General features: G+C 50.6%; 1 protein-coding gene across 1 annotated transcript in view; it reads right to left on the bottom strand.

The window, feature by feature from the left end:
* Positions 1-2,369: 2,369 nt before the first annotated feature.
* Positions 2,370-11,141, bottom strand: part of SLC6A6 (solute carrier family 6 member 6) — a 73,852-nt gene continuing 65,080 nt past the window's right edge. The window contains 5 exon segments of the mRNA XM_049766563.1: positions 2,370-3,489; positions 5,700-5,870; positions 8,282-8,382; positions 8,791-8,893; positions 10,237-10,374. Of these exon segments, the coding sequence (XP_049622520.1) occupies positions 3,340-3,489; positions 5,700-5,870; positions 8,282-8,382; positions 8,791-8,893; positions 10,237-10,374 (663 nt within the window). The 3' untranslated portion in view covers positions 2,370-3,339.

The following is an 11,141-nucleotide window of genomic DNA, read 5'->3' as shown; positions in this document are numbered from 1 at the left end:
ACGCTAAAAAAAAAAAAAAGATGAATTTAAAATATTGATATACATATTTATCTAAAAAGCAAAGGAAGAAAAGAAAAGACCCTGCAAAAGACAGGGCGGGGTTCATATCATCAAACATTTATACAGAAAAGCTTGGATGCTGTAAGACTGAGTTACACAACAAGGATCTTATTCAGATATAAATGCTCCTTCTCAGATGAGAGTCTCTTGTAGACGGATTGGTTTCTATTTTTCATTTTTTTTTACAAAAGTTTAAAATAGCTTAAAAATATTTTGACTTTTTTCTTTTTAAAAAATGTCCTGATGAGCCAGACATTCCTGGAAGGAGGCAAGACCCAATTCTGAGTTTTCCTTTGTGCTAAGTTCAGAGTCACAGTTGTGTGGGAATTGTAAATTAATTGGGTTTAAAAAAAAAATCCAATAGAGCCAAATACCTCTAATTCTAAGCCCAATCTCTTACAAGAGACTCCATCCATCCCACAGGGACCTGGCATTCACACTAGCACCCCCACAGGAGGACCCCAACTTCTGAATGAAACAAGGGGCACATTAAGGTGACTTGAGGTCCCAGGCAAGTTCTGTGCAAAGGGCTAACAGAAAAGGCTTTGCAGCAGGGACCACCAGACCTGGGATGCTGAGTGAAGGGGGACTCGTTCTCCCCCCTTGTGCTTTTCCTCCTCTGGATGTACTGGGCTTCAAGAATGAGGACTTAGGATCAGAGCTTCATTTTCTGCAGAGGTGATAGCTCTGGGCCAAGCCAGGTCAGGGTGGTGGGCCCCCGCCAACTGGAGGCTTGTCACATTCCCATAAATCAAGTCCCATCGAAGTTCTACCTGGAGAGACCCTAACAATTTCTTTCTGCACCCTACAGACCCCCTTCCCAGAGTCCCTTCCAGATTTGGTGTCTGGGCCTGGGTGGAGTACCCTTTTCTCAGGGACAGGAGCACCAGCGACAAGTTTCCTTTATATGGACATAGAAGTCGGGCTTTGTTACATGTTCTCACAGAGCCAACTGTTGCCGATACACGAGAGTGAGTGTACAAGGGAGGCTGCAGAGACAAATGTCACCAGCGATGTTCGGGGCGCCATATTGGAGAAAGTGACTGACGTGGGACTTGATCTGAATGCATCTTTGGTCTAGAATTTGGTCTGGGACTTAAGAGGCATGTCCAGAAGGATGTCCTGTGTTATCAACCTCAAATACCAGCCTTATAAGCCCAGGGTGGGTCAGCGCTGAGCCTAAAATCACCACCCACCCCTACCCAGGTCTCTGCAGCCTACCACTTGCCCACCACTCCTACATCCATCTCCCCAATCAGTGACAGCGGTTAGTTAGTTCACTACAGTTCGATAAGAAAAAGAAAAACAGGTCACATTGCTACTTGGTAAAAGGAGAAGACAACAACAACAACACAATCCAATCAGACACAGGGCAACCATAAATACATCAAAATCCAGGAACACGTGCGGGCTGGGGACGGGTTTGGAAAGCATAGGGTAGGGGGTTGGCAGAAGACACGCTTTGGAAAAATGACACGGGACGACCTGCCAAGGACACTGCCAAGGCATTCGCAGGGCTCCTCTCTGTCCGAATTTGGGGAGGGGGCTTCCAGAATTCAGAAGGAGTCACCACCACCCACCACCACCCCGTAGAACCACTTGGCTGGATTTCTGCTCCAAGCCCCCAGCACCTAGACTGTCTTCTGGGTCTTGTTTTCATCTAGATTCTGAACTGGGAAGTGATTGCTGAAATGGCAGTTAGGGCCAGGTTGGGAGCAGGCTTGCTGTGACGGGCCTGGTCCTTCTTCGGGTTCAGAGGATCACTGTTCTATGCTTGGCTCTTGAGCGAGCCAGTTCTGAAGTGCCATTTCTAGAGCCACCCCACCCTTCTTTTCAGATAATGAGGGCTTCTCCTACCACCTAGTTGGTAAACAACACCAATGGGAGGGCAGGTTGGCAAAGGAAGTTTCAACATCTGCTATGCCACCAGCAAGGGGGTGCTCTTGTTCCCAAGCTGGGGGAGTGGGTGGGGAGTCCCCCCAATCGCAGGTTCCATGATTCCCCCCAAAGATACACTTGGCCTTGCTGGCTTGGAGCTAGGATACCTGGGCTAGACTAGAGGTGCGTATATGGGGACTGCTTCAACCAGAGCTTGCCAGGAGTTTCCTGGTCTCAGGGAGAGGAGGTGAGAGGGATGAGCAAAGCACCCCCTTAGAAGTCTCCCATGCTCATGTTCTGAATCAGGTAGATTCAGAAGGCAGCTGAGGGAGGACCAGACAGGGCCAGCAATGGCGGGCATGATGGTGATATTAGTGGTAGATGGTTAAGAGATTTGAGCTCCATCTTTGTTGGCTTGTGTCCTGTTCTCTTGTGGGACAGGCTGAGAGGATAGACTATATAGCAGCCTCAGAAGGAGGCCTGAAGTGCCCTACTCTATGCCACCTTCTTCTGGGAGGTTCTGGTGATAGCTTTGCAGGGGTCATAATTCAGTCTCCCTAGGTTAGGCTTCTGGGGGTTTAGCAGGTATTTGACCCTCTGCATCCTGGCAAGTGGCCCTCCTCTCTAAGTTGAGTTTTCCTGTACCATGCTTCACCTGGAGCTTCTCTGGGCCTGCCTATCAGCTTTGGCATCTCTCTTCTTGGCCAGGACAAGAGTTAAGGAAGGACCCCAAGCCCCATGCTTGCCCTCTTTTCTCCAGTCCTGCTGGTGTGGCAGAATGAAACTCCCCGTAGCTAATCTCTTAGAACTAGGTTTTAGAGGTGCCACCAACCCCAAATAAACCCAGACCTGCTATCCCAGCAAAGTTCTACCTTGTGATCTATATTTTGTCCGGGGGCTGGGTGGTTATGGTGTGTGTATGGGAGGAGAGGGGAGCAGAACTCTGCCAGCTATGCAAGCACCGAAGAATTGCTTTTGAAAAAACGAGATCTATTGCTGGCAAGGAGATCGATTCAAGTGGTAAAGTGATGGCGACCTCTAAGTGTGTGTCTACAGAGTTCTATGGTTAAAAAAAAAATACAAAGAAATAATTACCAAGTTCCCATAAAACACATCTAATTCAATATGAAATCTCTGCCTTGCCCCGGACATCTGCCCATGGGGTTTTTCTTTTGGTTTTTTTTTTGTTTCGTTTCGTTTTTTTGTACAAAATATCCCACCCCCCTCCCCCCAAAAAAATTCAAAACAAAACACACATACTCACAATATCACACACATACACACAGTAACATTTTCTGTGACAATTAAAAAAAAAATCCTAGTGCAAATATAAAGCTCTGTAAACCTGGTCCTATGAGAATCTAATGTTAGTAAACAGCATGAAGCAGTCCCGGGCCGAGTTCACATCATGGTCTCCACGATGATGTGGGTGGGCTTCATGAGGGAACCATTCATGCTCAGGGGCTTGTGGGCGCCGGCATATGGTGTGGCCCCCTCCTGCTCAACCGCCCAGCGGTTGGGCTCCCGGGGGGTTAGCAGGTACTTGACTCTCTGCAGAAGGAAAGGACAGAGAGAGACAGTGAGGATCGAATCCTTTCCTGGCCTCACACCCTTCTGATTCCCCTACCTACCTACCTACCTACCTACCTACCTACCTACCTACCTACCTACCTACCTACCTACCTACCTACCTACCTACTGTTGGGTCTTTGGTCAAATGCCACCCTCCCTCTTTGCATCTCCCATGTCAATCCCTAAGGAAACACCTTGAAAGAAGGAAGGGCTATGGAGATCCCTTGTCCAAATGATTCCAGATCCACCCATCCAAATTCCAAGCTCCTTTCCCCCTCATTCACTGAACTACTCATTATCCCATTGGCTTCCCAGTTCCTGAGGCTTCTAAAAGCTGCCCGTCTATATGGCCAAGGTTGTATACAGGCCTTGATTCTTTACTGGGGAGTACAGCACATTCCCTGGACCCCTGCAATTGTGTCCATATCCACTCTCTTGCCCCGGGTTTCCGGTGCTCCCTGCAATAAACTGTTTGTACAGGGAGAAGCCAGGTTTGGGTCTAAAGATGGGCGAAAGATGCCAATGCGTGAGGAGCCCGGAAGCAGGACTGGGAGACAATTAATTCAGACCTAAGGATTTTGTCTTCCCTTTCGTTGCCTGTTCACAGATGCAACAGAGTGGGGGGTGCACCAAGGCCACAGAGGCTCCATCTATATGGGTGGGCTTCATGTCTGGGAGGGCATCCTGCTCCCCAGGCCTGCAGGGAGGGTAGAGGGTACAAAGCAGAGATGGGCAGAGGGCTGCTCAGCTGCCTTGGGCAAGTAGCCTGTATGAATGGACTGGGGTGCAATTCCAGGTACAATCTATTTCTCACCCCTCTGTCCTTCCTTTTTCTTTCTTCCCCCACACGACTGAACCTCTGAATTTAGGCTGGGACACTTTTTAAAATCAGGCTCTGAAGGGACAGTGACACATTAGACCAGACACCCCAGAACCTCTGCTGTGCCCCCAGCAAACCTTTTTGTTATTTCTTGATAGTGGGGGCATTCTGGAAGGTTGTTCAGAGAAGGAGGTGGGCCTGGGCCCAGAATGGCAGCTTTTTAACAAAGGACAGGCTCACTCAGTGTGGTCTGGCTGACGCCTCGAGTGTGCCCAGTGTCCACTGAGAAAGACAATGAGTCTCCAGCTGCAGGAACCCCGGAGGAATCCAAGCTCCCCAGTTTCTCCTCAGCCCCCCCTGCCAGCCGCTTCCCTTTCTCCCCACCGCCAACATCTCCAGGCCTTTCCTTGCCCACGGAAACTGGCCCAGCCCACAGGGGAGCCGGGCCCCAGGACATCCTGGCTCCAGATTTTTAAGAGAATAACAATAAAAAACGGCCCAGAACAAAACAGCAGCGTCCTGGAGCCAAGCCCAAAGGTTAAGGGAGATTCTAAGAAAAGGATTTCTTGGAAAGCACCCCAGCTTTGACAGGCCTGGAATGTCCAGTATTGTTGGGGGTTTCTAAGGCGGGGTGCTGGGGCGGGGGTAGGAGGGACTGCCAAGGAAGAGGCAGCATCCAGGGTTGGGCATTTGGGTTTCACTATGGGTAGAGTGGCACCATCTGGGCTGAGCTGGGCTGAGCCGGGTAACTGAGAGCTTGGCTGGGTACAGCCTTCACTAAGAATTGTATCTCTTCTGATTGTATTTCTGTATTGTATTCTGATTGTATCTCTTCTGAATTGTATATACAATTCACTAAGAATTGTAGCTCTTCCTGGGTACCCAGAGTCCTAGTCAGAGCCTGAACCCAAAAAAATCATTGTCCAACCTGCTGCCAAATCCAGAGCTGAGACACTAATGTGTCCCTTGACCTCTCTGCAAACCAGGTCCTACCCAGACATCTCATGCCTCTCACTTTGGGGGTGGTGGTGGTGTCCCTTTTCCTCTCCCTGCCTTTTATTTTATTTTATTTTTTTTGGTTTTTGGTTTTTTGGGTCACACCCAGCAGCACTCAAGGGGTTACTCCAGGCTCCATGCTCAGAAATCGTCCCTAGCAGGCACAGGGGACCATAAGGGATACCGGGATTTGAACCACCATCCTTCAGCATGAAAGGCAAACACCTTACCCCCAATTATCTCTCTGAACCCCTCTCCCTGCATTCTGCATCCACCCTCCAATTGTTTCGAGGGAACCACTGAGGTCTCGGGGACACAGCAGGCAGGTCTAGAGAGGTCCAAATGCCCGAGTACCATAGTGTTAAGAACTCACCACCATGAACGGCCCCTCCGTCTGCAGCAGGCGGACGACCATGACCAGAGGGATACACAGCATGGACGACAGTGCCAGGCTCCAACCCAGCCCAATGGCCCAGTCGGGGTACTTGTACACTTTGTTGTAGGTCAGGGGGACATACTTGGCGAGAGAGAAGATGAAACATCCCTGTAGAGAGGAAATAGGGAGGTCAGAAGGTCCCCAAGGACAGCTGTACCCATCATCTTCCTCTCATTTCTCACACCACTCCAAGTGCAGAGAAGGTGTTGGCCATCCCCTGTCCTACCCTGGACAGCACAACCACCAGGGTTCACTCTCAACATCCTGGAACAGGGGAAGAAGGGGTACGGAGGGATCTCTGAGTTTGTGCAAGCCCCAGGTATGGGAATGAGAATGATGGCCTGGGCTTAAATTCTGGGCAGGACTTGAACAACAGAAGCAGCATCTTGGACCAAGGTAGGATGTTTTTGCCTTGCTTGTGGTTGACCCAGGGTTCAAGTCCCTGGCATTCTATATGATCCTCTGAGCCCTACCAGGAGTAATCTCTGAGTGCATAGCCAGAAGTAACCCCTGAGCACTGCCAGGTGTGGCCCAAACACTAAAAATAGAAAAAAAATGGGGTAGGGCTGGAGAGATACCACAGCGGTAGGGCATTTGCCTTGCTTTTGGCTAACCTGGGAAAGGACCCAGATCGATTCCTGGTACCCATATGGTTCCCCAGCTTGCCTGGGCTGATTTCTGAGTGCAGAGCCAAGAGTAACTCCTGAGCAACTGCTGGGTGTGGCCCAACAATCAATCAATCGATCGATCCTTTAAAGATAAAGAAAAAGGCCGGAGAGATAGCACAGCAGTGTTTGCTTGCAAGCAGCCGATCCAGGTGGCTGGTTCAAATCCCGGCATCCCATATAGTCCCCCTGTGCCTGCCAGGAGCTATTTCTGAGCAGATAGCCAGGAGTAACCCTTGAGCACCGCTGGGTGTGACCCAAAAAACAAAAACAAAAAACAAAAACAAAACAAAACAAAAAAGTGGGGAAGGGGGATAGCATGTTTCTCTTGCATGCAGAAGGACAGTGGTTCGAATCCCGGTATCCCATATGTTCCCCCAAGTCTGCCAGGAGTGATTTCTGAGCATAGAGCCAGGAACCCTTGAGCACTGCCAGATGTGACCCAAAAACCAAAAAATAAAGGAAAAGATGGGGATGGAGATGGAGTCACAGGAGCCCCCACAGGCCTCTGCTATAATTTAAGTCTGGCCACCCTATTTTCTGTCTCCATAGGTAGGCTGGGAATGGGCTGAGGAGGTGTGCCCCACTCAAGCCCTCTCACTGCAGCCCTGGACAAGGTCCCCACTGACTTATCTACTCTTGGAAGGGAGACAGGAGGAAGAAAGGCCAGGGTCTGAGGGGAGAGGAACTCTGTGAGGGCCAGGCCCCCAGCTCTCCTTGCTAGGTCCCAGAGAGAAAACTTGCCCTTATGCCTGGCTGCTGCGGGCACTGACTTCTATAGGGGCAACGCTGCCCCTCACAATCCAATTAAATAACCACAGCGACCCCCTCAAAGGCTCCCCTGCCTCTCTACTGGTGACCAAGTCAAGTACCCTCACCAAGAGTCCCACTGTTTTCTTTTTTGTTGTTGTGGTGGGGACTTGGGCCACACCCGACAATACTCTAGGCTTACTCCTGGGCTTTGTGCTCAGGGAACCATATGAGGCTTGGAGGTGCTCAGGGGTTGCTCCTCTCTCTGCATTCAGTAATCACTCCTGGAGAGGTTCAATGGATCTTTTATGGGATGCTGGGGACCAAACCCCGGTTGGTTACATACAAGGGAAGTACCCTCTCTGCTGTGCTATTGCTTCTGGCCCCTGAGCCAGTGATTTTTCCAAAGTGGGAACCAGGGCCCTACTGGGCTGGGAACTCCTTCAAGTGAGTTAAAGGTAACGTTGGCTTATGTTGATGGGGACGCAGAAATCACAGAAGGGAGAACTTCTCCACAAGTTTCTCAGCATTTGCTTCCTATAGGCAAGGCATAGTCTGTCATGTGGACTCCCTGAGGGAACACAGCCAGCCTTCAGAGCCACAGCACTGACAGGGAAATCCTCTGGGCCAGAGCCTCAGAGGGCATGGGTGAGGGATGTTCAGGGCATGACTGGTCAGAGGTGCAAGGCAGGCATGAAGCTCTTTGCTCTCAAACTCCCCAGACATCTCTCTGTGGGGCCTGCTCAGAGGACATTGTCTTCTTCCAGAAATTGGGCCTCTAGTGCCCAGATCTCAAAGGCCCTCAAACCTAATAAGGATCTAAAAGGTTCTGGCCCAGAGCCCCTACATTTCTTGCTGCCTCACCCACATTCCTCTCAGCGAGAGCCCCACCTGTACCCGGACTCATTTCCCTGCCAAGAATGTCCTCTTCACTTTACCCCACAACATTCCCCCCTTTCATCCTCCACCTCGTCCTCCAGAGTTCACTCGAGATGAGCAGCATGGCACCCAGGCTCCCCGCAACTGCATGGGACAGCCAAATGCATAGCACAGGCCCAAGGGGACAAGTCAACAGCCACGGAGGAGGGAAAGGAGAGAACTTACAACACACAGAACCGGAGTGACCACAGCCCAGCTGTACTTCATCCAGGGCCCAGGCCTGTAGCCAATCATGTCTTCAATACCGTCATAAAAGTTATCAGTGCCTGCAAAGGACAGGAGAAGTGGTGAGTGCAGGACACAGCTGGGATGAGAGGTTTCATGGGGGGGCTCCCTCCAGGTGCCTGCCACCCCATAGAGCCCCACAAATAGCAGCTACTGATGGGACTTAAATGCCACTAGGCTTCCTGTATTTTTCTTCTTAGATGTCCAAACTCTCAGGGTTTGGTCTTAGGAAGGTAGAAACGGGCCCTTCTAGGGTCCCAGAGCAGGACAGAGAGTCCTGTCTTGTATCTTCGGCATAGTGTCACAGGTGAAGGGCAGGGGTAGCCTGAGGGAGTCCAGGAGGGGACGGGCATTGGTGTTGGGACTCAAGAAGTCCCCTTCAGGACTCACTTCCTGAAGCTGCTAACCAAAGACCCCACACAGCAAGGACAGGCAGTGTCAGTACTCACCATAGATCCAGGCAATAACAAAACATTCAAAGAATGCAACCCACAAAAGGCATACACCGCTAGCTGCATAGTAGTCAAAGAGTTGAAACACATACATGCCACCCTGCGGGGGGAGAGAGAGAGAGGGATGACAGGTCAGTTCCAAGGCATATCCCCTTTATATACAAAGAGCCGTAGTACATCAATAAGAAACAGCCACCCTAAGAGGAAATTGGGCAGGGACTCTGAAGACCAGATATAGGAATTGGAAATAATACAGTGGGTAGGGCACTTGGTCTGGGTTTGATCTCCTGCAGCCCACAGGGTCCCTGAGCCCTGTCAGGAGTGATTCCTGAGCACAAAGCCAGGAGTAAGTCCTATATACCACTGGGTATGGCCCCAATACCCTCAAATAAGGTTTAAGATGTATTGACCAGAAAAATAAGAGCAAAATGTGACCTGCTGAAGTGAAGTAAGAAAAATGGCGGGCCCGGAGAGATAGCACAGTGGTGTTTGCCTTACAAGCAGCCGATCCAGGACCTACGGTGGTTGGTTCGAATCCCAGTGTCCCATATGGTCCCCCGTGCCTGCCAGGAGCTATTTCTGAGCAGACAGCCAGGAGTAACCTCTGAGCACTGCCGGGTGTGGCCCAAAAACCAAAAACCAAAAAAAAAGAAAAATGGCAAAAGTGGATTTGCTGAGCCCGATCTCCCAGGAGCCTCACTGTCCCTACCATATGCGCTATAGAAGATGGCAAGTAATGTCACTACTGAAGGAAGAACTTCTGGGCAGCTGGGGGTGGGAGGTTTGGGGAGAGTTCCACACTCTTCCAGTATAAGGATCCTCTTCTCTGGCCTGTTTCCTGCCAGCACCCCCATCCTGCTCCTGCAGACAATGCCCTAACCTCCGTCCTTCCTTGCTGCTCTCGCCTTGGAAATGTCTCAGACCCAGGGGTAGGCAGGTAAAAGGACCAGTTAATTCTCTGCACTGCATGATCCACTCTGCTCTGTCTGAGATGGTTTTTCAGATGTGTCAGAGAATAAGAACCTCTAAACACTGCTGGGGAAGTATGTCTGTCCCCTGCCCCATAAAACTAAAATCAAAATGAGTGAGTGGGGCTTTCTCATGGTCCTGCACAGACAGTCTGCAGAACCTAACAGGTGTTCAGCTCCCCTCCAGGCCTGCTGCAAAACATGCTAAAACATGTTTAAACATGCAAAACATGTTAAAAAAGTGTCTATTAAAAGTGCTTGAGCTCCTGGACCCCTCCCCAAGGCTGCCGAAAGATAATCCTGGATTTGGTCTTTGGGGACCACTGCTGGGTGGCCATAGAGATGTTAAGGCCAAGGCAGACAGGACCTACCTGATTGGGAGGGGGGCAAGGAGATGGAGTCCAGTCCCCTTTGGCTCTAAGAGAAAGAATATTGGGGGCACAAAGGGCCAGCAAGGGGACAGTCGATTACTTACCTCCGTCACCATCATCAGCCCCAGCAAGTAGCTGACGCTACAGATGAGAGCGATGAAGATTTCCCGACGGTAACCCTTCCTTAGGAAGGATGGGTAAAGATCAACCAAGGACGTGATCTGTCCTTCGACTTCAACAAACTGTAGGGAAGAGGGGAGCATGAGTGACAGGCAAGCCCACTGGTCAGTGCTGCACCAGCCACTCAGGCTCCAGAGTGGAGCCCTGAAGATACTAAGATACTTGGGGTGCTGTGCCTAGCATGTCCCATATGTCCCATTTCCGCCTCTCTGCCATACAGATGCCACTTCCCTAAACCCTGGCTGGTCCTCTCAGCATTGAGTCTGGGCCTCAGTTTCCCCCTGGGTTCATGCAGCAGGTTTTATGTCCTTGGAGATTATGAGCACCCAGTCAAGGGCTTCCCTCATGTCTGTCTTTGGTGCATGCCTATAGTACATTTTTTTGTTGTTATTGTTTAGGGGCTAACACTCACCCCTGGCTCTGTGCTCAGGAATTCCTCCTGACAGTGCTTGAGGAACCATATAGGATGCTAGAGATTGAACTAGGGTTGGTGACATGCAGGTATCCTGGACTATCTCTCTGGCCTTGTCACACATTTTGGAAGAGAAACTGGGAGCCCATGGACAGAGAAGTCTTGGACATGTGGACAGCTACCACCAGAAAACCCCTGTGCCAGCCAGCCCGGGCTCAGAAAAAACACAAGGTGTCTTGTATGGGGAGGGAAAGAGGGGAACACTCGGGGTTGATTCCTGCAAGACAAACACGTGCCTTGGGAAGACTGATGGGCTGCTCAGGGAATACCCCTGGAGATACCCCCCCCAAGAGCCCAAGAAGCAGGAGAAATGATACCTGGTGGCCAGAAATTAAAACCAGGCAGGGGCCCCCATGA

This window comes from Suncus etruscus, chromosome 20 (assembly GCF_024139225.1).
Source record: "Suncus etruscus isolate mSunEtr1 chromosome 20, mSunEtr1.pri.cur, whole genome shotgun sequence".
NCBI lineage: Eukaryota > Metazoa > Chordata > Mammalia > Eulipotyphla > Soricidae > Suncus > Suncus etruscus.
This window is presented reverse-complemented; position numbering and strand designations above follow the sequence as displayed.